This window comes from Sminthopsis crassicaudata, chromosome 6 (assembly GCF_048593235.1).
Source record: "Sminthopsis crassicaudata isolate SCR6 chromosome 6, ASM4859323v1, whole genome shotgun sequence".
Lineage (NCBI taxonomy): Eukaryota > Metazoa > Chordata > Mammalia > Dasyuromorphia > Dasyuridae > Sminthopsis > Sminthopsis crassicaudata.
In genome coordinates, this window is record NC_133622.1 from 142,758,140 (window position 1) to 142,783,564 (window position 25,425).

General features: G+C 33.6%; 1 protein-coding gene across 3 annotated transcripts in view; it reads right to left on the reverse strand.

Moving 5' to 3' along the window:
• Window positions 1-25,425, reverse strand: part of UNC5C (unc-5 netrin receptor C) — a 400,598-nt gene that overhangs the window by 86,671 nt on the left and 288,502 nt on the right. For all 3 annotated transcript variants that reach the window (XM_074275498.1, XM_074275500.1, XM_074275497.1), the window contains 3 exons: window positions 15,771-15,951; window positions 9,984-10,151; window positions 4,953-5,117 (listed from right to left, as the gene is read on the reverse strand). In XM_074275498.1, coding sequence (XP_074131599.1) covers window positions 4,953-5,117; window positions 9,984-10,151; window positions 15,771-15,951 — 514 coding nt within the window. The remainder of the gene's footprint in view (window positions 1-4,952; window positions 5,118-9,983; window positions 10,152-15,770; window positions 15,952-25,425) is intronic.

Below are 25,425 nucleotides of genomic sequence, written 5' to 3' on the forward strand. Positions count from 1 at the left end.
TGGTAATGCTGGGGTGATGTGCACACAATATGCACATAAAAAGAGCCACTCCCCCTTTAAGAAAAAAAAATCAGAGACTTTGTTCTTTCTTTAATTCATGGGAATTTGCTGAATTAATTCAAATATTTCAAAGCAGAAAGTTCACTAATGCAGACGCAATTCTGAAAGATCTATTTTGGAAAATTCCAATTTGTCAGATTTCTCCTTTATAATAAAATCGTTTTGTAATTACAAGTAACACAACTTAGATGGAAATTGAAAGCAGACACTATTGTTCAGTTATGTCCAACTCTTTGTGATCCCATTTGAGGTTTTGTTGGCAAAGATTCTGGAGTGGTTTGCCATTTCCTTCTTAAGTTCCCTTTATACATGAGGAAACTGAGGTAAATGACAAATATGCATATGTGAGAATTCACTGTACCAATGTAAATTCTATCTTATTCATACTTTCGGAACCTTTGCATTTCTGGTATTTTAAATTCCCCACAGAGGATATGAATATCTTCCTTTCTAGATTTTATCATTTGCTTGGTACTAGTGCACCAGTCAGAGTCTCCCTTCATCAATCCTTTGCTTTTGTTGTCCCACAGACCTATGCTTTTTTGATCATAAAGTACTAGGATTGTAGGCTTTACTGTACCTTTTAACACTTGGGCATATATAGAGTTTGTTTATGTATTTATTCTCCCTTTAAATGTGTATCAGCAAAACCCAGAAAACTGAGATTATGTTACTATGATGATTGTTGACTGAAACTATTATACTGTATTAGGAAGAAGAAGGTTTCTTATAACTGGAGGATTCAAGGAACAAGGATGTTCTATAAAAGACAAATGGGATTACCTATCCTTTCAGATACTTTATATTATGGCATTCTATAATTCTCTAGTCCAATTCCCAAATCTTACAGGAAATGGAGGGAATGACTTGTCTAAGAGCACACTGCTAGTTAAGGGCAGATTTAAGATTAAAATTTAGATCTAAGGATGACAACACTCTGATGTTCAGCCATCCTTGTGAACATTAGCATATATGGAATCTATATTATGTTTAATGTCTACTTAAAAAAAACACAATGTGCTTTAAAAAGCAAAGGAATAAAAAAAGTACAATTTCTTTCCAGGACATTAAATATCTTTACTGGTCTCTAATTTTTCCTTGATAATTCATTCTAATTAAATAGCACTAGTTTCTAGATATGTATAAAGCAATCCTTTTTCAGGCCATTAGATTTTTATTCAGAGATGAGTTAAATGTATAACTGACTTGGATATGATCTAAATTATTAAAAGTGACCTGAAAGGGAAAGTAGGACTTTTAAAATGGTTTTAACAGTGACAACAGGTCTATAAAACTCAAATACTTGCACTACAATATTGTAATTATTATTGCAATATTGCAAATATTACAATATTAACTTTTTTGGATCTTTTAAAAATCTGATCATTCTGAAAGATTACATGGAAACTGCAAAATACTGATCTAGATTCTTAAACTAACTTCACAAAAATTGTTTTAGTGTTTACATATAAATTGGAAGGAGCTCACTCCCTGGGCTAACAGACATCAAGCAAGACACATGGAACAAAGTCGAGGACCATCTTGACAAAATGAGTAAAATGTCACTGGTGACATGGCGCACCAAATACTGAGATGCTATGTGCCATAATGCTGGTATCTTTATCTCTCAAAAATGCAATCTATTTCAAAGTAGTTAAAAGTCACTTTTGAATGCAGAAAAAAACAGGATTTCAATAATACTTTATACAAAGACAAGAAGCCTGAAAAGGAATTTGGGGGATTAGGGTCCATATGTGGAAGATGTTTAATCAGGGTCCTAAAACAAGATGTATTTCCTCCAGATCAAAGATAATCTAAGCTAGTCTCATAATTAAACTATCAATATTTTCCTGGTTATCCTGAAGATCTGGAGTATTGAAACATTATAATCTTTAATGAATCAAGATATTTAGATATCCATTCAAAAAAGAGTACACTATATCTGTTGGAAAAGGAGGTGTGCTGATTGCTAAATGGGATAATATAGAGCTAACATCAGTGTCTCATAATGGTATGGTTCAGATATTTAAGGAAAATGCATCTAATTTTGACATTTAAAAGAGTGGGAATAGGAAAAAAATAATAAAAATGAGGACATATATCCTGAATTTGACTCTGATACCTAAGGAATGCTGAAACACTTGGAGAAAGGACTCCAGTGCACTGAATGGGGCTTTTTATAGGTAGGATTGGAGTGGGGTTTGTGATCATGATTTGGGGATAGGGACATTAATGAAAGGGGCTGAAAAAATAATAAAAAACGAGAAGCAAGAACAGGTTATTATATTCCTTAGGGAAGGGAATGTCCTTATCAAGAACATGACAAATTAACTAGAGTAATGAAGGGATGATGAAAGATAAATTACTGAAAAATATGATGTTAAGAAAATACATTTTCTTTCCCTCCTACTTTAAAATTTTAAAAAAGTACAATGTATGTTAATCTAGAAAATCAAAGCCTCTGAAGCAAATAATTTAAGCAGAAGAATGAAATTTAAATTCCATGATATTTCAAATCTATCAAGAACTTTTTCCCCAACCCTGATTTTAACCTCCTTATTTAAAAACATAAGTCTGTCTCATAGTTTCTGAAAATTTTTTAGTCACAAGGGAAAATTTATAGGAATTCCTTTAAGTGATCAGTTCTAGACCATCTCACAATCATTAAGTCATTTTATGTCAGCATACACTAAAAGTAAAACTAAAAGCCAGAAGCATTTTATCTCATGAACTAGAACTATCTCAGCTATAATGTATTTGTTGTAATTATTTTTTGCAGGGAGGAGAGGAGGAATAATAAAAAATATAGGCTACTTGAAAGGTAGATAAGTTTGGAATCTGAGGAAAAAGAATGAGATTTAAATTTTATTCAGATCATTAAATGGGAAATAAAAAAGAGAGCAGAAGCAGAAAGTATCACAACAATTCATGCCATTCTATTCAGCAACAAGGGGATATGAAACTATATTTATAAATATCACAGGATATAACAAAAATAAAACATATCATTAAAACCTTTATCTCGAAGCTCACATCTGGAGGAGGATCATTCTACCTCTGGTTAGAAGGGTAATAATATAAATAATGGTATTTTCATCTAATCATTTCTAGTTATACATTTGAATAAAATCTACAGTAATATTTTCCATTTATTAAGATAAGAATCCATACTCAGCAGTAATATTTCAAAATAATGCAATATACAATCAACTTAAAAAAAAGAAAGTCCCCATTGAGATTTTATCATGCACTCAAAATAGAAGAAGTAGTTGTTTTTTTTTTGTTTTTTTTTTTTTCAGTGAATTTGTTTTTTAAAGGTCTTTTGGATAAAGCATCTGAAGGGCACATAAGTGGAGTTCATACACACAGTGTAGAATAAAATCAGTTTTGCTTTAAATTCTCAAGAACCAAACATTAATTCTTTGGATGGTTTTCTGCCTGGAGGGGGAACAATTGCAAATTATTTCTATAGTCTTTATAACTTAGGAAATGAATAATTAGTATGAAAAATTTCACTCTTTGGATGACAGTGTCTAAGATGAGAAGACAGCAGCCTGTTTTGATTGAGTCATTTTCATCAGCCTGAGTTCAGATTTTAATTCTTAGCATCCAGAATGATGATAAATGGCAGAAAATTCACCAGTTATACAGGGAGAGGGCAAAGGTGAAGAGTTAAAGAGGTCAAACAGCCTCTCAATGATGGTAAGGAGCTCATTCCCTTTCCTGTATTTTTCATAATTAAAAATTCTGAACAGGCATAATTTTCTTTATCAAGCTCATGCTGAGATTTTCTATTCATAATTTCAACAATCTGAAAGTGTTGTTAAAATGTTATTTTACTTTTCTTCAGTTTTTTTTCCCCTTTGAATCTCCATGCATTTGGAATATCACTCCATTTATTTGATTAAATTACACTGAATTTTGGAGCTAACTCATCAATGATATTAAATATACTAATTAATAATAATATACTAAATATATATTAAATATACCTATACCTATACACTTCCATGTTTATATGTAAATTCTGATTTTATATATGTATATAAACTATACATAGGAGAAATAGTATACAGATGCAAAACCAAACACAAACATTCCTTTTTCTCCTTGAATATCATGCCAACTCATCACATATATCTATTGGGTTTTTATATTTAAATGTTTTCTTTGGTTATTATTTTTGTATACATATATATGTATATGTATATATATATACATATGTGTATGCATGGATATGAATGTATATCATAATCATTATTATTAGATACAAAATATATAAAATACATTTCTATAAAAGAGAAAAAGGATGGGTATAATGGACAGAAAGCAGGCCTTGTACCTAGGAAAATCTTGCATGAGAGCTTACCTCTGGTATTGGCTCTGTCACTTTCTCAGAGGTCCAGGAGAGCCTTTAAGACTCTAGGTTTCAGAGAAGTTATTGATCTGCTCTGGAGAAAGGGTGTCCCTTGGAGGAGTTCTCTCTATCAATAATATACCAGGTCTAGACTCCATCCCTATCTCCCTACCTTATATAACTGATTGATCCTTGAAGAAAGTTACATTCTTTTAGAACTAGCTCTGACTCACATATTACCCTGTAATCAGAAAAAAATCAGAGGTACCTTTGTGACATAAACAAGTACATCCTTAATCAGTAATGGGCCTTCTTAGGGTTATTCCTTTGCTATCTACCATAATGAGGCTACATTTTAATTCAGGACATATAGGTGGCTTCTGATGGGTATATGAGATAGGATGTTATTATGCTATTGATCTTCTCCCCTATTTTGGGTTCAAAGAATTCTCAAATTCTGTTATTTGCCTTAAAGCACTCCAAATATTAAACCTCAATCCTCTCTCCCTTCTTGCTATTTCCTCCCTGTACTCACTCTGCATACAGAGCCCATCTGTGCAGTTCTTGGATTGCAAAACGAGCCCCTCGCAGTCCTTGCCTCCATTCTTGGGGGCTGGTGCTGAGCACTCTCTCCTGCGCCAATGTGTACACTCTGTTCCACAGGTTGACCATTTGCTCCATGCTGTCCATCGGCCATCCACTAGCACACCCACACAAGTACAAAAACAAAGATAAAAATAGCTTCACTCAGGGAAATGTAGAAGTATCTTGAATTTGAGCATGTCTTTGTCTTCTCTGCTAATCAGAAGGAAGATATACTTTGATCATGTTCCCCAAGGGCCTTTTTCATGCTTCTTTTCCCTAGTGATAAAGTGTCTGACATCCTTTATATCTGATTCCCCATTTCACCTGTCTTCCTTCCAGTAAGCCTTATTATGGAGAAATCATAATTTTGTCCTAAGAACTGAAGCTATATTGATTTCTCAGGCTCAGTCCTTTAGAATTTCTTCTGTCTTGTGATAGGCTTGCTAGCAACTTCAATGAAAATAAGTCCAGATATTGATATTTTCAAGGTACTTATATACATAAAACTACAAAAAGTCATAAACTGATTTAGAGTTTAGCTTATATTTCCCACATGCAAACAAAAAGTTGAGAGCAAGATTTTGTGGTTACTTATAGCATAGAAATCAAACAAAAACAAAAAGTACAAATAAAAAGTTGAGAATGAGATCTTTTTTTGGTTACTTATGACATAAAAACCTAGCTAACAAACAAAACAGCTACAGTAACATACTTATTCTAAAGGCCAGATTAAACATTGCTAATAGGCTATAGAAATGGATAAGACCTTAAGAGTCTAAACCCCTTATTTTACTAAAAAAAAAAAAAAAAAAAAACAAAAAAAAAAAAAAAAACCCCAAAAAACAAAAAAACTAAAGCTCAAATAAAGTAGGGATAGAACCAAGATTTTATTTGTCTAATCAATCTCAAATAATTTTTACTTACTTTTTGTAAATTTTGAGTTTATGGGTTTACCCCCTTGCTACACCTGTTACCCCTTCCTCTAGTATAATGGATGCTCCTTGAAAACAGGAATAGTTTTGTTTCGTTTTACTTTGTCTTTGGGTATCTAGTCTATAGTACAATGATTGACACATCAATACCTGCTTGTTGAAATAAAAGCCCTAAGGCTACTTTTCCATCAGATTTGAACCAAAGCCTCAGTTTCCTTATCAATATATCTAGGGCATTTGACTGTAGGTATTAGTCCCTTTGAATTCAATCTTTCATTGGCTTCTCTGTTCATTGGCTGCTCTCTGTAGAAAATCTTACATGTTCTCTCTGTGCCACTGCACATGTAGTCTGTCACATCTGGAAAGTTTACAAAGATCTCTTTTAACTAAGAGTCATTTTTAACTTCCTTTACAGACCATCTCAAGTAGTACCTCCTACTGAAGACCTTTTCTGATTTCCCAAGTGCTTGTGGTCTTTTTCTCTTAAAATTACTTCACACATACCTCTTATTTGCCCTTCCATTTTTTGTGGGTTATTTTTTGATCCATTTAGTATAATATGTACTTTTTGTCTTAGTATGGTAAGAGCATAATTTAAAATATTGTGGCAATTCTTTCAAGATCCCTTTCTTCTTTTTAGGCATTTGGCAAAACTGTCCCCAGGGAAGTCAAGAAGGCACTCAGAATTTTTCCATTTCCTCTCTGTCTTGCTATATAAAATCCACCTCTATCCCAAGAGACAGTAAGTCACTCAAGGAGTCGAGTATTCAGACCATAGGTTCTGAAAGGGACCTCAGAGGCCATCTGGTTCAACCTCCTTATTTTATAGTTGAGGAAATTGAAGCCCTAAAAGTAGATAACTTTGTCAAAATCATATAAGTAGGAAGTGTCAGCAGTGGGATTTGAATCCAGGTTCTCCAATTCTATAGCTAGGGTTTTTTTTTTTTTTAAACTATAACATGCTATTAAATTCAATTAATATATCTGTCCCAGAGACCAGGCTTCACCTCCCATCTATATAACCATCAGGACAACACGTTTTGGTCTGCATTTAGCCTCCCTTTTTGACAAAGTTTGTCTTTCTACTGCCCCTAAAGCTCCATTCACATTCCCTATGACTACCTCTGCCAAACTCTGGCCACCACTTCCTCATATGTATTGCTATCCCTCTATTAGTTTATAAACTCTTTAAAGCTAGGCCCTACATCCCTTTTATATTTGTATGTCTAGGACTTAGTACAGTGGCTGGAACATAGTAGATATTTAAGTGCTTACTGACTGATGGAGTCATTCAAAATAGTTGGAAATTACCAACAATAATTATATACGAAGTACAAGAAGCTGAAAGACAGCACAGTACAGTGGCTGGCTATGGTGATATTTGTTTCCTTTATTTGCAAAATGGGAGTGGTAGTACTCATATTTGGGGGAAATCAGGAAGGAATAGGTTCATATTTAATGGGTAATTCACTTAATGCTAGTCTTTATATGTAAAATGCTGTTGATAATTCTGGTTTGAAGAGTTGTTGTGAGGCACCAGTGAGACAATGTACATAAACTTTGCCAAACTTTAAGGCACTATATATCTTTTGAAGACTGGTGTTTTTATAAGACTCTTATGACATTGCAAGGTTGTTATGAAACCCCTTGTGCTCCAAAAGTGCTTTAAGTGCTACAGTGCTTAAAGGACTATAAAAATGAGTTGTTTTCAGTACTATATTAGCCTAGACTTAACACAAACCACAGATAAGCAAAAAATTAACAACCCTTGCAATGTCATAATGTTATGCCACAGTTCCCTTATTATTGTCTTGTAGCAGTTTCCCTGAACTATTCTGCTTCAGTTTCCCTAATTGTCCTGCCTCAGTTTTCCTTAACTGTTCTGCCTCAATCCCCCTGGTTGCAACACCACCCCTTCCTCCTAATCATTAGAATTTAAGGCTGGCTACTCTAATATTATAAACTGTAAAAAGTTTAATCTGGATAAGGAGCTCTGCCATTGTTCTTAATCCTAATTTATCAGAATTTATGATCCTACTCACCACCTTGTCAGAACCAGATTGATGGTTCGTTCAGTGCTCGGACTCCACCCCTGCCTTAGTCTACCCCGGTCACTTAGAGCCACATGTATATATATATATATATATATATATATATATATATATATATATATATATATATATATATATATATATATATATATATATATATATATATATATTTCAAGGGAGACTCATATTCCCTGATGGATGCTTTGAGATATCAGCCCTTGGGGCAAAATGCCCCCAGCACAATCTCTCCCTCTCAAATAAAATCTTAAAAACATTACCCTTTATCTTGCCTCAGTTTCTCTAGCATTACAATAAGTCTTATGAAAACAACAGGTTTTTTCTTAACTTGTACAGGACAGCATATGAAAAACAATGTACTGTGTAATCGAAAGAGTCTAGTTACAAATGAATGGGGTTATTATACAACAAAGAGCCACATGGTTCATTGCGCTGTTATGCCACAGTTCTTTTTTATTGTCCTGACTCAGTTCAGTTTATAATTATCAGCTCTAAGGTCAGTTCTGCAAAACTTCCTCTCCCTCTTTATCAGAATTTTGATAAGGATAAAAGATCTTTGTTTTAGAATATCAGAATGCCTCTCCCCATCCCAAGCTATCAGAATATCAAATACCATCTATCAAGATGCCTCTCCCCATTATGTCATCCTCATCTCCGGAGGCTCTCCCGTTTTCTGCTCTCAGTACCCCTGACTCTGTCCTTGCCTCAGTCTACCCCCTGTGTCTGTGTATATTGAGAACTCACATTGTTTGCTGGATTCTTGGAGACAATAGTCTCATTCATTCCTGGGACCAACCATTTGATCCCAATAAATCTCTCCCATTTGATAAATTGTTAAATACTCTCTAATCTCTATCTTGCCTCAGTTTCTCTGGCATTACAGTGGGGAGTATGATCGCTTAGAGACTCAGGAATCCACAAAAGTGATAAATGCTGGTTTTAGTGACTCTCCCATTTATAAGTGACACCTGAAAGGAAGAGGTCCTGCCTAGCAGTGAAATTAACAAGAGAAATGTAAAATAAATTAGAAAGGGAAGCTAGGTGCCTGTTTAATGCACAAACTGGATAATCTACTTCTAAATAATTGAGTTGGCTGTATGATTAATTTTCAATTTATTCACATTAATGTAGTACTGTAGGGGTTTGAATTATTCTAAGATCATTTAAGTTTTTGCTTTGGCATGAATTACATGCATACTCAATTCAAAGTATGCATGCTTCTTAGTTGTGTTTGGTTTAGGTTAAAAATTAAATGTTGTTTTCATTCCTTGAACACAAGGAGATAGCTTAGAAATGAGCTAAATGGAAAAGAAGCAATCTTGGGATTAGACATTGCTGCGGATTATCTATAAACTAAACATTTCATACATATAGTTAATTAAAAATAGGCTATTTGGCATTTGCAAAATTCATTATCCAATTGTCACAAATCTTTTTCTCTTTCTTTAATTTATGTCCCAAATTTCTAGTCGTCTCTCCTAGAAGTTGACATTACATTTATGCATGATTCCTTCCAAATCATTTTCTAAATTTATGTTATGATTTATTTTCATAGTTTTTGGGGACCAAGGACTTTTGTTCTTAACATTTTCAGCTTTCAATACTGCTCAAAACTTTTTATTACAGAAACTTCATCTTGGCTTAAGCTTTGTGGAATATTGTAGAAAGATTAACTGATTTTTGGATTTGCTGTTTGCAAACAATTTTGCATATTTGTGTGACAACTGAATATTCTTTTTATCAAATGCTGGAATCATCACAAAGGTAAGAATTATTTGGAAGGATTGTTTTTACATATTATTTCACAAATTTAGATTAGTTATTATGAGTATCTTTGAATAGTCAATATTTAGGTGACTTTTATGCCAATCCCTCTCCCTTCCAACTCCGAAACACACAGTAGCTAAACCTGAACCCAAGCTTACTATTACCAAAGGCCTAGAAAAGAGATAGGAAAATATAGACATTTTATTTACCAACCTGGACACAATGTTGTACAAGATATTTTCTGAACACTTTGTCCTTCACAAAAGGCACCGCCATTGAGTGGTGCTGGGTTGGTGCAGGTTCTTGTACGTTTCTGATAACCTCTTCCACATCGACTGTTACATACAGACCATTCAGTCCAAGTAGACCAGCCACCATTCACTAAAGCAAGGGAAATAACAAATACTGCATTATACACACCTCTTCTAACTGTAAACCTAGTTCTAAAGTAGTCTAGATAGTTTTAATTTTGGATGGATACTGAGAGATCATCTAGTCAAATACCAATGAAAAAAATGACTATTTCCCTCTTTTATTAATGACTAACTACTGAATCACAACCAAGATTTGTTTGTTTGTTTGTTTGTTTTCCTTTTCTACTTCCTCATCCAGAAATCAATCAGTGTGGCAAATCTTTCTCAAAGTCAGTAAAAGAAATTCTAAGTTTGGGCTATTGGGAAGATTACTGCTCATTGTGTTTACTCGGACAGGTCTGGGAAAATGTAGATTCTCCCTTTTGTCAGCAGGTGATTAAGAAATTTGTAAGTTGCTTGAGAATGTGATACATGTCACATATTTCCAACACCTTCATTGGAATATAGCCTAATTTCTCATTATAATAATCATTCTCTTGTTAATTATTACCAATCAGAGTTTTTATTAAGAAGATTTATTAAGCACCTACTTTGTGCCCAGTCCTAAGTGCTTTACAAATTTTGTCATTGCTGTTGTGTGGCTCAGAATGGTCAGTGGAAACCATTTAATAAAAAAGCTGGAGAGATATCTAGGAGCAAAGCAAAAGTTTATTGTACATTCTTGCAAGAAGAGGGCATCCTTCCCGTGAGCAAGCAATCAGAAAGAGGAAGAGGAGGTACCCTTTGGGACAGGTTTGACACTTTAAATAGTCCCTAACACAAATACCCCTCCTAACACTGACCATCATCCTCATTGGCTGAGGGTGTTAACATTCTAAACACGGAAACTACCCAAGAAATTAAACTTGGCTAATAAGTACATAGTTGTCCATATTTGTTTGAAGTAGGGAGAAAATGATGTCATGATGATGAGGTTTGGGGCTCCTGGCAAGTCAGGGAGTCAAATGAAGAGGTTAGTGGAAGGTTCGGGGTTCAGGGAACCAAATGAAGAGGTTTGTGATTATGTCCCCCTGGGATTTGGTATAGAGCAGGGACTTGTGGGAACCCCCTTCTGGCGGTGCAGAGGTCCTTTGAAAAGGAATTTACAAACCCGAAAAGCTAGACTGGTAAAAAGAAGTTTGTTACTGACATTGGGAAGTCAGCCTTTGCTATGCATGAATAGAAAGACTGAATTCCTTGGTGGCAAGGTCCTGGCAGAAAGATATAAAGTTTCTAGCAGAGAAATCCCAACAGAAAGGTATAAAGTCTTGTTAGGGAAATAGGTGAGAAAGACATAAAGAGAGGGTAACACTAAAAGAGAATATCATTTCAGTGGGCAGAGGGTTGCTGCTATGCCAAGGGGAGAGAGAGAAGTTCCTTGGCATAGCATGGCATGACATGTTAGGGCCCCTGCAAGGACTGAGCCCCAAGTTGGCTCTTTGTATAATTGAAGCCTCAGTTAGAAGCTGGGGTTTGCTCTTGATGGGGGCTGGGAGCAGTTTGAGCTGGAATTAGAACAGAAAATCTTGGAATTGAATGAGTGTCTCTGGGTTAATTTCCAATTCATTGGGGTTGGAATCTCTAGCTCTGGCTAAGTAGTACTCAATTAGCCCCACCTAGATACCAGAAATGAAACCATTTTATCTTGATTCCCTGGGGTGGGTCTCGAAGGGGAGAGCCACTCTGAGGGAGTTCCCAAGCTTTCCTCCCTAAGTCTGAGAGAGAGAGAGAGTTCTGGGGCTCCCCTCATTAATGGGAGGATAGCAAGAAGGGAATTTGCCCTTGAGTCAATGCTCAAGGACCTTCATGCCTATTCCAACTCTGAAATAGATGAAGCCTTATTCAACTTTCACAACCATCTTAAGAGATCTCATCTTATCTTGTTCACTGTTGTTCAGTCTGACTTTCCATGATTCCACCTGTTTTTTTCTTGACATTTTACCCTCCAAATCATTTTATGGATGAAGAACTGAGTCAAGCAGGATTAAGTGACTTACTTGTGGTCACAGAGCTATTTTAAGTTTCTGAGGCTGGATCTGCACTAATGAAGATGAGTCTTCCCAATTCCAAGCCCAGTGCTCTATTCAGTGTGCTACCTAGCTGCCCCACTTTACAAATGTTATCTCATTTGATCTTTACAACAATCCTAGTATTTTTCTGTGTTTTACAGTGGAGGAAACTGAGACAGATAGAAAATAAATAACTTGCTAGTGATGTAATAGGATTCTATCCTCCTGATCTTTGTGGAGAGAGGGCCACCTAGCCTGGGGAAATTCCTAAAAATGATCCCCGATTGAATCTCACCCTTCCCCACTCTCCTACCTGATTCTTATGGAAAACTCCCACCTCCAATTGATCTGGGAATCATTTTGGTCTGGAAAACAATAGCCACCCTTATTGATTTGGAAATTAGCCCTAATTGCTCTCTAGCCCAAACCACAGAAGGCTAAATAAAAAACAAAACTCTGTACCCCAAACTTTGATATATTCCTAATCAGGAAGAGGCCCATTGAGAGAAATAGTTTCTCAGTGAAATAAACCCATTTTGCCAAAAACCTTGATTGGAGATTAGAACTGACAATTCTTTTGCAAAACCTGAGATACTAGAGACCCCCCAGAGCTGTTAGGGTATCCTCATCCCTCAACACCAGGGTTTACAGAGCTAGTAGGTAAGCATCTGAATCAGATTTGTATTTCTATCTTCCAGACTCTAAACCCAGTGTTCTGTGCACTTTGGTGACAATTCACTGTCATAAGGAAACTTAGTGCCATTTAATTTAAGTAACTTTTCCAAAGTGATATTTATTAAGTATCAAGATACTTAATAGGATAAGAATATAGTTGTTCTAGCTCCTAGTTTATTGTTCTATTCCAAAACAAGAAGATGATTTATAGTCACTGAGCTGTTCTTAAAATGTTGTCATGGAAACAGTTCTCCTACCATGACTATGCAAAGACTATGGAGAAAATATGGAAAAAAAAAAAACCTCATCATATTTCAATGATAAACTATTATCTTTCAAACTGTGCATATATATTAATGATTTTGATTCAATTTAGTCATATCAGTTAATTTAACCAAAATAACTGGTTTGGCCAAGCTATCTGGTTGAATGAATCAGCGACTTATTAAATCAAAACTGAAGGCTTGTAACCTAAGTCTACCATGTTTATCTGTATTTTGATAAATCAATGTACAAATTATTGTGTACTCTCTGTTTCTAAAGACTTCTAGAAAAATTTTGAATATCTTGCTACTTAGATAAGTGGGTTCTCAAAATTAGTGGTACTTTCTAGATTTATTAGTGATTTATAAGAATGGTCCCTAGTAGTTAATGGATAGAAGATATCCTACATTCATTATTTTATAAATCTCAAATGTACCAGAAATTCATTTAACAGACATATAGCGAGAAAACCTTTTATATGCTTGTTCTTCGAATACTTTTTTTGTAGTTCTCTCTCTCTCTCTCTCTCTCTCTCTCTCTCTCTCTCTCTCTCTCTCTCTCTCTCTCTCTCTGTCTCTCTCTCTCTCTGTCTCTCTCTCTGTCTCTGTCTCTGTCTCTCTCTGTCTCTCTCTCTGTCTCTGTCTGTCTGTCTGTCTCTCTCTCTCTCTCTCTCTCTCTCTCTCTCTCTCTCTCTCTCTCTTCTCTCTCTTTATTTCTGACAATTTTGGTAAAGAGAGAAATAGGGTAGGATGTTGATAGCTTTTAGAGGAATCAGCTAGTTTTCCCCAAGTCCACTTAACCAATTCAAGCTTCCAAATCCTAGAATACTCAAATGTTACCTTCACCCTTAATAAGCCTCAGGTCAGATTTCCCGTTTAAAAAATCTCAACAAGTTAGCATTTAAATTTTGTCTAAATTCTGAATTCTAATTCACAATTTAAAAACCATTAAGTCACTTGTGCTTGCAACATTTTTGAATAGAGTATGTACAATATATGCTAGATCTATGGGTATTGTATAAATACTATATTTAGAAGAGAAAACTTGTATTTAACTGAACTCTGATGAAATACATGTAGGTCCAACTATCATATTTATTTATGATTTGTACACGTTGTGACCATGCCCTCTTTTCTTCTTTGCTTTTCACATTTGCTTTCCATATTGGTTTACTAAAAACACCAAGTAAGAAATATCTCCACTGTATTCTAAGTAAAGCAATTAATTACAATAAAACATAAATCTTAACCTGACCAACAAACTAATGCCTGGAGTCATCACAGGTTTTTAAAATTCTTTTCATAATCTGTCTCTATTACTGAGGGCAGTTGGATAGGCTGAATCTGAAGTCAGGAAGACACATCATTGCTAACTGAAGTCTGACCTTTGACATTTATTTGCTCTATGTCCCTGAGCAAGTCATATAACCTTGTTTGCCTCAGTTTCCTCATCTGTAAAATGAGCTTGAGGAGGAAATGGTAAACTTCTCCAGCATCTTTGCCAAGAAAACTTGGATGCAACTACAACGACTTACCATTAAAAAGATAGTTTGTAAAAAATTAGTGAAGTCAAGGTTTTTGGCTTCAGATCTTATAGAACTATCTGTCTCAAATAGACTAAGCCAACTAGAAAGCCACCATCTAACTTCAAGGCAACAATCAAATTATAATCACATGATGAACCTGACTCATGATCATTGCTATCAGTCCCTAAAAGGAAGATGAGGATAGGAGACAGTTCTTTTATTGTAGTCTTTCTTTGATGCTTCCTCTATAGCAAGAGTCTGGGTTCTTATGCCAGCAAAGCACCAGCATAGCAGATCCTACCAAATCGGAAAGCTATAGATTAGTCTTGTAATGAGAGAAAAAATATCCATTGATATATTCATCTATAGAATGAATTAGGCTTTCAAACTCAGCACTTCATTAACTATGCTGTAGAAGGATTATAATTTGCATTGGTGGAAGGAGTACCCACATCCATGAAATCACAGATTCCTGAAGAAATGAAGTATTTCAATTAGGGGTATACTCTAAAACAGTAAGACAAAATTCCTTTACAATGCTATTCTAAACTTTAGTTATTTCTGACTTCCTCAATGAATTCCATAACACCCTGACACCTTCCCATGGACACTGAATCATTCTAACATCAGTCACTAAGCATTTAAATATTTGCTTTACACACCACTGTTGGGAATACAAAAGAAGTATAACATTTGGTCTCTGCTCTCTGAGAAATTTGTAATTTATCTGAGGAGACCAAATTAGAATGCATTAGGATGCTTTATTTTTCTTCAAATCTTCAAGAATGGTTCAGGTTCACAGAAAATGCATGTGCTATTTTTAAATACCTTAATTTCTGTTCTCAGCACTGTTATGCTACAACCTAGTGAGCCCAAAGGCCAAACTTTGAGACCAGACATACAACTAGACCATAGGCAACTGAGTATATGTTGACTGACAGCATATTGGGATATTCCAACTCAAGCATGAGTAACTCTAAAGAAGTATTATGTGAGAAGCATTCCAATGTCATTTATTGGGGAGGGAGGGGGATTGTGAAGAGAGAGGGATTATAGGAGTGGATAAAGGGATGTGTGGAGATATTTTATTACAGCAAAGATGCTAATGAGAATTTTTAGCTTACCCCAAACTGACTGGGACCTCTCCCAATTTTAATAAGAGCAAAAAGCTTACCATAGACTATAACAGTTGCTGTCGTGCTTTTCCTCTTGGCGACAATGTTTTTGGCAACACATGTGTAATTTGCTGTATCTGAGAGGCGAGCCTGTTTTATAATCAGGTTGTGGTCAATGGTAATATAAAAATTCCGATCTTCAACAGGATCAATTATCTCTTCATTTTTCAACCACTCCACCTATGGTGCATACAATATTAAATCAATCCCCACTTTTGAAACATTGAATATTTTTTCTCTGTTTACTTCATGATGTGCATAAATATCTCCCTACCATAATATTCAGATTAGGGGAAACTAACTTAGTGAGGTCATACAATATCACTCACCTGCCAAACATGCTGATTCTGTCTGTACCATATTGCAAATGTCAATGAACCAACTGGGAATACAGTGTTCAAATTGTTTTCATTTTCCTCTGCAGGTAGTGATGTGTACTGCCAGGTTCAAAACCCAATCAAAAATAATAGGTTAAGCATTTCAAAAACTCAGTTTGGTATTTGATTTGTTTACTCTTGGCAACTTATTTGCTTCAATTCAGAAAATAAAATAGAAAAACTAAAAAAAAGTTTGAAATCATCTCAGATTATATGTAGCTTTAATAGAACAAAATATAGATAATTTAAGTATGTCAAGTTGAAACATATGGATTAAATTACCCTGAAAATGCTTTTATTTGAAAAAAAAAATGTAGCAAAAATGTGTTTCGGGAATCATTTCAGGCAAAACATTTTAAAAATCATTCTACATCTTCCCCATGTGGCTAGCTCATCCATCATCCATATTTAAGTTAAATTTCTTCTTTTTTTAAAAGAGAAAACCATTTTAATCATATAGAATATAGATTCATATAGAATAACAGAACGGAGAGAGGAAACTTATGTCAGCTTGTTTAAACAACAACAACTTTCTTGTGTTATCCCCTATCAAGAAGAATCACTCTCTAGTAATTAAAATGGCATCTTTTTCCCTCTCATTTGGTCAAGGAAATAAGACACCTTAACATTTTCTGATTATTTTACGGGTTCAAATAAGGTATGAAAACCTTTCAGTGATAAGCAATCAATACTGGTGCCATTTACTAGATGTTCAGAAGCACCTTAGACTTCAGAGGAGGTCTGAAAATTCTTCAGTAAATCTGTCAGAATGTTTGATGCAGCACATCTTCGACTTCTATCTAACTAGGGAAATCTATGATGACATTCCTCAAACACAAATTTGACAGATAACTTGTAAAAGAGAAACAAACATGCACATGAGGCAAAAATATGGGTGGGAGCAGTTATATGCTTTGATTGAAGTTTTAAATTCAGACTCATTCCTTAATTTTTAATATTAATTAAAGTTGATATTAGTGCAGATTATCTCAAGCAGTATCTCCACTAGTAGCCATCTGTTAATTAGTTTTCAAATTCAGACTTAAGTCAGATACCAGAGTTAAATAAGAGATGGGGAAAGTAACCAGATGCTCACTTTATTGGCACCTATTTCTTCTGGTCTCCACAACTTTGGAAAGACAAGGTGAGTTTAAGATCATTTTCTCTAAAACAGAAAATCCACTCACAGATAATTGAGAGTTGACTTTTATTTATCCCTACCTGGCACTGTTTAACTGCCTTAACAAAAGTGGTAGCAAAATGACTGTGTATTAGTTTAAAAAAAAAAAGGCAAAAAATGCTATACTACATCATTCTCTGGGTACATGATCCATAGGCCATATCATGAGCCATGTATTGATTTAAACTTTTTATATAATGGAAGGAAACCCAGGATGTACAAGGGACAGGATTATTGGAATCAGGACAGAAGGAATAACATAATTGTTGATAGAAAAGATCCTTCTTCTTGAACAGAATTATAAAATTTGATTGAGGGCTATTTTTTTCAACTCAGAAGTAACACTTTGAAAAATAGGGTCTGTACAAGATGTAGAAACTTGCAAGAGTTCATAGATTGATGATAAAATTATGTTCTTGTTGATATATTTCACTAGAAGAATTCTATTGCAAAGAGAAAGAATGCATCCCTCTCATACTAAATGATATCATTAATGCTATGTGTAAAAAAACTATATTTTAAATTTATAACAAAAATGTAGCTGAACAATTGCAAACGTGGATGAAGCAAAATGAGACCATTACACCATAATTGCTACAAAAAGATTGATGCTAATCAGATTTAAATCACTTATTTGATTTTTTTCTAGAAAGAAGAAAATGGATTAAATATTTCAAATATTTTCTGATCCCTTCTAACGTTTGTAGCATGTCACAACTCCTTATGTTTAAAAAATTTGTCTTCAAATATTCATTGTCTAACATAGAGGTAGGTAGAACATTATGGCATCATAATGTTATTCAAGTTTCCAGTTCTTGAAAATATGTTGAATATAATTCTTTCAAATCTAAAATAAGCTAATTTCCCCTCTCACTTCTCACTTCCAGGTAACAAATGAGTTACCCTGGGGCCACGAGAAGTATTGGGTTTTGGGTATTTCATCAACTCTCTTGGGGCAGTCATTAAACATCTGTTGCAGCTGAGATTAATCAATGAGTTCCATAGAACATTTCAGATTATATCTCTGGGTAGAAAGACAGTTTGCAGTTAAAAGAACTTATGATAGTGCCTTGGGAATTATATTGTACCCTTTAGGATTTTGTTCAGTTTTTCTGGGAAAATTATTCTTTGTTTTTATTTCAATTATTCCAAGCTTTCCTTTCTTTTCTTCTCTTTATCATTTTGAGTTAATCTGACTGTTATCCCTTGGTTTAGGATCTTTTCTAAGACTGACTGAAGGTTTTTTTTTCTTTTTACATGAAATTTTAAATTTTGATTATCACATTTTTGTTTGTTAAATTTTTTTTAAAGTTGTGATCTGTGGATTCGATTTTCACCCAGCTCTCTCATTCTAATAGGTCCAGAATGTTTTAATTTGCTGGTTTTTCAATAAATGATATCTGAAGCTTTTATTTTATTATGGTTTTCAAAGTATCCATTAATCTTACATTATTTCTCTTCGGGAAATTATTTTTGGTAATAGATTTCTCATACCTTTTTCTTTTTTTGTGAGTACTTTGACTTTTTTTTTTTATCATTTATGATCATTGAATTTGAAAGTTCTGGTCTTTCACTATTCACTCTTTTTTTTTATATATATATATATATATTTTATAATATTATCCCTTGTATTCATTTTTCCTAATTACCCCCCCTCTCTCTATTCCCTCCCCCCGACGACAGGCAATACCATACATTTTACATGTGTTACAATATAGTCTAGGTACAATACATGTGTGCGAATATCATTTTCTTGTTGCACAATAAACATTAGAATCCGAAGGTACATGCAACCTGGGCAGACAGATATTAGTGCTAACAATTTACATTCACTTCCCAGTGTTTCTTCTCTGGGTGTAGCTACCTCTGTCCATCATTGATCAACTGGAAGTGAGTTGGATCTTCTTTATGTTGAAGATTTCCACTTCCATCAGAATACATCCTCATACAGTATTGTTGTTGAAGTGTACTCACTATTCACTCTTAAATAATATTTTGTTTCCAGGATGTTTTTATTTTTCAAATTTTTTTTCCTCAAGAACTTTAATTCCATTTTCTAACTTATTTCAACTTTTCTTACATTTATTTAGTAGTCCCTGTGTTTCTTTTGGGGAATCAATTTTAAATGGGTTTGCTTATAATGATTACAGTGTTTTCTTCTTTTGAGATTTTATCCGAGGGTTATTTCAGCCTATAACTTAAATTTTTATAAAATATTTTGACTTTCCTTATTTATTTATTTAATATTTTCCAACTTAAATTTAAAACATGTTTTACATTTTTACAAAAACTTTTGAGTTCCAGATTCTCTCTCTTTCTGACCCTCAGCCCCCATTAAGAAAACACATATGAAGTTATATAAAGCATTTACATAAAAGTCATGTTGTTAAAGAAAATATAGATCTCCCACCCTGATAAAAAAAAATAAAGTTAAAAGAAAGAGGGGGGGAGAGAGAGAGGGAGAGATGAGAGGAAGGAAAGGATGGAGAGAGGAAAGAGGATGATTCAATCTGTATTTAGAGAGACTATTCAATTTCTTCTCTGGGTATGGATAGGATTTTTATTATAAGTCCTTTCAAGTAGTTGTAGATCATTGTACTGCTGATAATAATAGTCATTTATAGCTAGTCATCCCAAAATATTGCTATTACTTTGTATACAGTACATTTCACTTTGCTTGCATTCATGAAGGGCTTTCCAAGTTTGTTTGTTTTTTTCTGAGAGCCTCCTGCTCATCATTTCCCATAGAATAATAATATTTCATGACAATCACATACTACAATTTATTTAGTTGTTCCCCAATTTATGGATATCCCCTCAATTTCCAATTTTTTTGTCCTGAGAAGAGAGCTTTTTTATAATAGAGGTTATTTTTCTTTTTCAAAAATATCTTTTAGTATTCATGCATAGTAGTGGTATAGTTAATCACAAGAAATGCATGAATTTATAGTCCTTTTGATATAGATCATGTATTTTAATTATTTATCATTTGGGGCATCAGCCCATAACTTTTTGATATTATATTATGAGTTTTATTCCATGTTAAGTTCTTTAGTGTTTCCATTCAGGCTTTACTAAAGTTCTTCACATCAGGTTGTAGAATAGATGTGGAGAGTTTTAAGGAGTCACAATGATCATGACTCTGGATGAGAAAACTGAGTCCTAAATTCTATATAATCCCTTCATCTCCATAAATTTCAAAGTAGACATATCCTGTCCTGACACCTTCCAAAGTCCTGAGAGGGGTAAACAAGAATCACTTTCAGAGCTCTGGCCCCAGTCTTACACTGATCTATTTATCCTTTGACTCAATGGGTCCGAGAATTTGGGAATCAAGTTCTCACTAAACATGAAGCCAAGCTCCATCTTCCTCCTTCAGTCCTATAGGGAGATACTGAAGATGCTCTCTTCCAGCTCCCTTCTATCACTTCTGGAAGAGTTAGGGATTAATAGTTCCTAAATGGGTATCTTGAATTAGAGATTTTGGTTCTTGGTGCTTCCCCTCCCTGCAACTGTAGATGAGATGGTGTAATAGAAAGGATAATGAGACGTCTTTATATTGGATCATATAGGGAGTTTATGATATGTTTCTTGTGAATTTATTTTTGGAGGATTACTTAACCATTGTTTTTCAACTAATTAACAATCATAATTAGGCATAAAAATGACTCTTTCATCACAGGGAAAAGTCAGAGTGACCACAATTAATATTTTATGGATCATAAAAGTTGCAATGTAAAACATTACACAAGAAGTACACAAAGATAACACTTTTTAGAAAATAAGCAAATATAATCTAAAAGAGAATATGTTTGACTAGAGTTGTCCCAATTTTAACTTCTAAATTTCAAAGTGATCTCAAACTGTGAAGCTTAGAATTGCACTGGTTCTTAGAAACACAACAACTAGCTTGTAGCAAAGAAGGTAAATGAAAAAAGGGGAAATTATTGTATATCAATAGCAACACTGTTGTTATGAAATGAATGAAGATGAATCAGGAATATACAATTTAAATTTTTCTTAGAACATACATTGGAGTGAAAAGTAACAGGAAAAGTTTATTAGTAAAGTATAGCTTGGGTACTGCCAGGACTAAAGTATGTTTTCTAAAATGGCTACAAATATTTGACAAACACAAATTGCAGCTGGGTTCCCTTAGACACATTCTACAATCCTTATATCTCATTGAGGGGGGTATAGATAACAGCGGGGAACAATGTGGAAGTGCTGCCTGCCTATGGAATTTTGATGATGTGCTAATACGAGTAAAAATGAATGACTTTTCCCTAGAGAAATCTCTAGCTGTATTCTCGCTTCCTTATTTCCTGATCTTTTTGTGTGTGTAATTAGGTCAAGTAAGACCATATGCATCATGCCATTTCCCTTCCTAACAAATTGTTCTAAAAAAAAAAAAAAAAAAAAAAAAAAAAAGACATACATTTTAAAACACCTGAATTTCCAAACAAATCTCCCCTCCTACAGCTAATAAGTGTCTGAGGCCAGATTTGAACTCAGGAAAATGACTCTTTCTGATTCCAGGCCTGCCATTCTATCTACTACATTATCTAAGTTACACAATTATAATATATAGCATACTAAATAGAAATAGAATAAATAATATGTCATACATACATTATATATTTACTAAATTTGTATTTGCAGTAAAGATGTTGTGTTCAATCAATGAATATTTAGTGTCTACTATGTGCTGGATACTGTGCTAGTTGCTGGGGATATAAAGAAATGGAACCATCAGAGAGGATTCTGGGTAGAAGGCAATGTAAGTCAGAAAACTTTCAGTTCTCCAAATTTCTTCCACAGAAAAAGATAAAATAAAATAAAATAAAAGTCGAGGTAAAGCAGTTGTTCTTCTAAGACTACCTAAGACTCCAAAAAAGACAAGACCTCTCAGAGCAGAGGTTAGGCCTAAGTGAAGTACTAACACCAACAGGTCAACTTTGTAGAATCCAAAAAAAAAAAAAAAAAAGTCCTGGAGGCATATGGGATTAGAAACTTTCTTCTCAGAGAGAAAAGGGGTCGAAGAAGTTTGACAGGCATAAGAGAAGATTGAAGGACCTTCTAAGGCACAGCTGTGCTGAGCAGACTCCTCCAGCCAGGGAGAACTGCAATAGTAGAGGGGCTGGGAGCCTGCTGGCTAAGTGCAATTGCAGGTAAGCAGAGTTCCTGGTTTCCGTTTCAGGGAAGACAGGACAATGGTGGTTTGCAGACAAGGGAGGGACCAAAGGAAATAAGATTATTTGGTGGACCCCATATTCACGACCTGTAGCCAAAGCTTAGGAGCAGAGAGGAGTCCCCAAGGCTAAGGCCTGGGATAGAAATCAGAAATAACAGCAAGAAGGAGCTGAGGTTTGGGGCATAATTCCTCATACTTTGAGACTATAACTTGATCAAACTAATAGCTGCTAGAAATAAAACTAAAAATGCAAAGGAGAAAGCAGAAAGAACCCAACCACAGATAATTAATATGGGGATATGTAGAAATATTCTTTTACGACTGTCATTTTCATTTGGGTAGTTTTAAAGTAAGACTTGGTTTGAGCCGAGTATGATGGAGTGACTCTTAAAAAAACAAAAACAAACAAAAAAAAAACATAAAAATGTTTGGGGAGAGGGAAAAAAGAAACAATGATCTCAGACAAATGAGACCAAAAAAACCTAGTAGGGGGCAGTATTGAAACTGGACTCTAGTTGGGAATGGATTTAAGAGGGAACAACATATACATATAGAAGGTATAAAATTCCTCTAAATTTAGAAAGAAATTAGAGGACCAGGGCATAGGGGAGAGGGGTGAAGGAGGGATTCTTGGAAGGGTAGGTAGGTTAAAGAATAGGAGAGCAAGACAGTAAGTAGAAGTAAACAGAAGTGGAGGGATAAAAATGCAATGAGAAGGATAGAAAGGAAAAATATTAGGAAAATATACTATTAATTATAATTACTTAATTCACAGAATGTGAATGAAAGGAATTTTCTCATATAAAAATATAAACATAAAATGATTTTTTTTACAAATGAATTTAGATCTCAATAATTGCAGAAATATTTATGAGTAGAATGCAGAAATGTTTATGGGTAGGTAAAGTCAACACAATAAAAAACCGCAACAATTTTACCTATTTAAATTTACTTATGTAGTGACATTCCAATTAAATTACTAAAAAAATTTTTACTGAGTTAGAATAAATAATAACAATATTTAATTAGAAGAATAAAAGGTCAAGAACTTCAAAGAAAAAGGGAGAAAAAAGATATAAAGGAAGCAGATTCAGTAGTATCAGATCTTAAATCATATAAAGTGAGAGCATTGTTGAAATATAAAATGCATAGTTATGATTATTTTAAATACAATTTTTTGGATAAATAAAATCTATGCAGCAAAGAAGAGAAAGAATGTAGAAAATGGGGAGAAAAACTTTTATGGACAATCAGAATCTGTGTTGAAATATTGCTATAGTGTATGAAAAGATGAGCTGGTTGATTTAGAAAATCATGAAAAGAATTGGACTTATCAAAAAAGATGATATCCACCTCTGGAGAAACTGATGACAAGTGGAAACCAGCATTGTATAGTCTTATGTATATGTGTATACATGTGTATGTTTATGTATATAGTATGCATATATATATATAAAGATGTGTTTATGTATATATACATACCCATAATATACCTAATTGTAGCCTGGGGGGAAGAGGACAGCTATGAAAATAATATATTTATTATATGGGTATATAGTATCATATATGTTATATATAATGTAGTATTATTATACAGATTTTCTTTAATTGAAAATTCATTTTTATGTTGATTGAATTTTCTCATGTTCTCTGTATGCACATAACAATGTTTTTTCTTATTTTGTTTTTAAGTTAAAAATAAATCATAATAATAACCAAAAAGATAATAAACTCATCATGTTAAAATAAAAAATGAAGACTATATATATATATATATATATATATATATATAATATAATATATGTAAAAGAACATACAAAACATATGTAAATTAAATACAGTAGGAGATAATGCTTAAGCTGATTTCTACAGATATCTCTTAAATATGTCATATTTTCAAAACAAAATATATTCAATAATTAATACAGTATTACCAATCCAAATATAAGTTTGGAGAGTCTATAGATACTTGCTGTTTCCTTTCATTTAAATCTTAATTTAAGAAATAAGTATATTATGGTGATGTGTAATTTTATAGTCTTAATGTTTACAGTATTTTTTTTAGTACTAAATCAAAAACTAAAATATAAAGCAGTCAGAGAAAAAGAAAGGATGGAGATGGCCCGAAAAACCATTAAAAATGTCTTTAAGGCATAAGTTTTCTTCAGGAATTTAATCACTGTACTTTTCAGAAAACTCTCATATTTGTATTTAGGCCCTGGTTCTTCAGCATATATAATTTCCTCTATTTTTTTAAATCCTCTACAAAAATGGAGAAAAGATGATATTTATATAAATGTCTTTGTAATTAAAGATATTACACACAGGTTATTTTTTGTTTGTTTTAAAACGGATCACATGGTACTTTTTAATTTTGTTTCCCCAGTGAAAATGACAAAGTCAAAGATAAGTGGACAAAATTTGATTCTTTTTATTTGGTCTATCTTGTCATTTTTCTTATATTGAGGAGACCCAATTATGAGCAATTATTATGTCTATGCTAATTTGTTGTATTGATAACATTTTTGAATGTGTTCTGGTAGCCTAATTCTAGATAATAATTTATGCAATTTTAGTTACTTTCTACTAATGTTTATTTTACTTATATAAAGAAATTCTGATGATTTTGTAAATTTATTTTATATTTTGTTATTTATTGAAGCTATTGTTTTTCCTCAATTAATTTTTTGACTGTGGCTTTCTAAGCAAATCAATATGTATCTTTGTTTTTAAATTCCTCCTCTCCCCTTTTTTAAAAAGTGAAAACTTCTAGGGAGTCTTTATTTCAAATCATGCTAGGTTTTTGATTTAGATATATATTTTAAGAAAATCTAAAAATGGACTCTATGCTATGCTTTACAACCTTTTATCATAATCATGTAACTTTGTTTTTTTGTTTATTT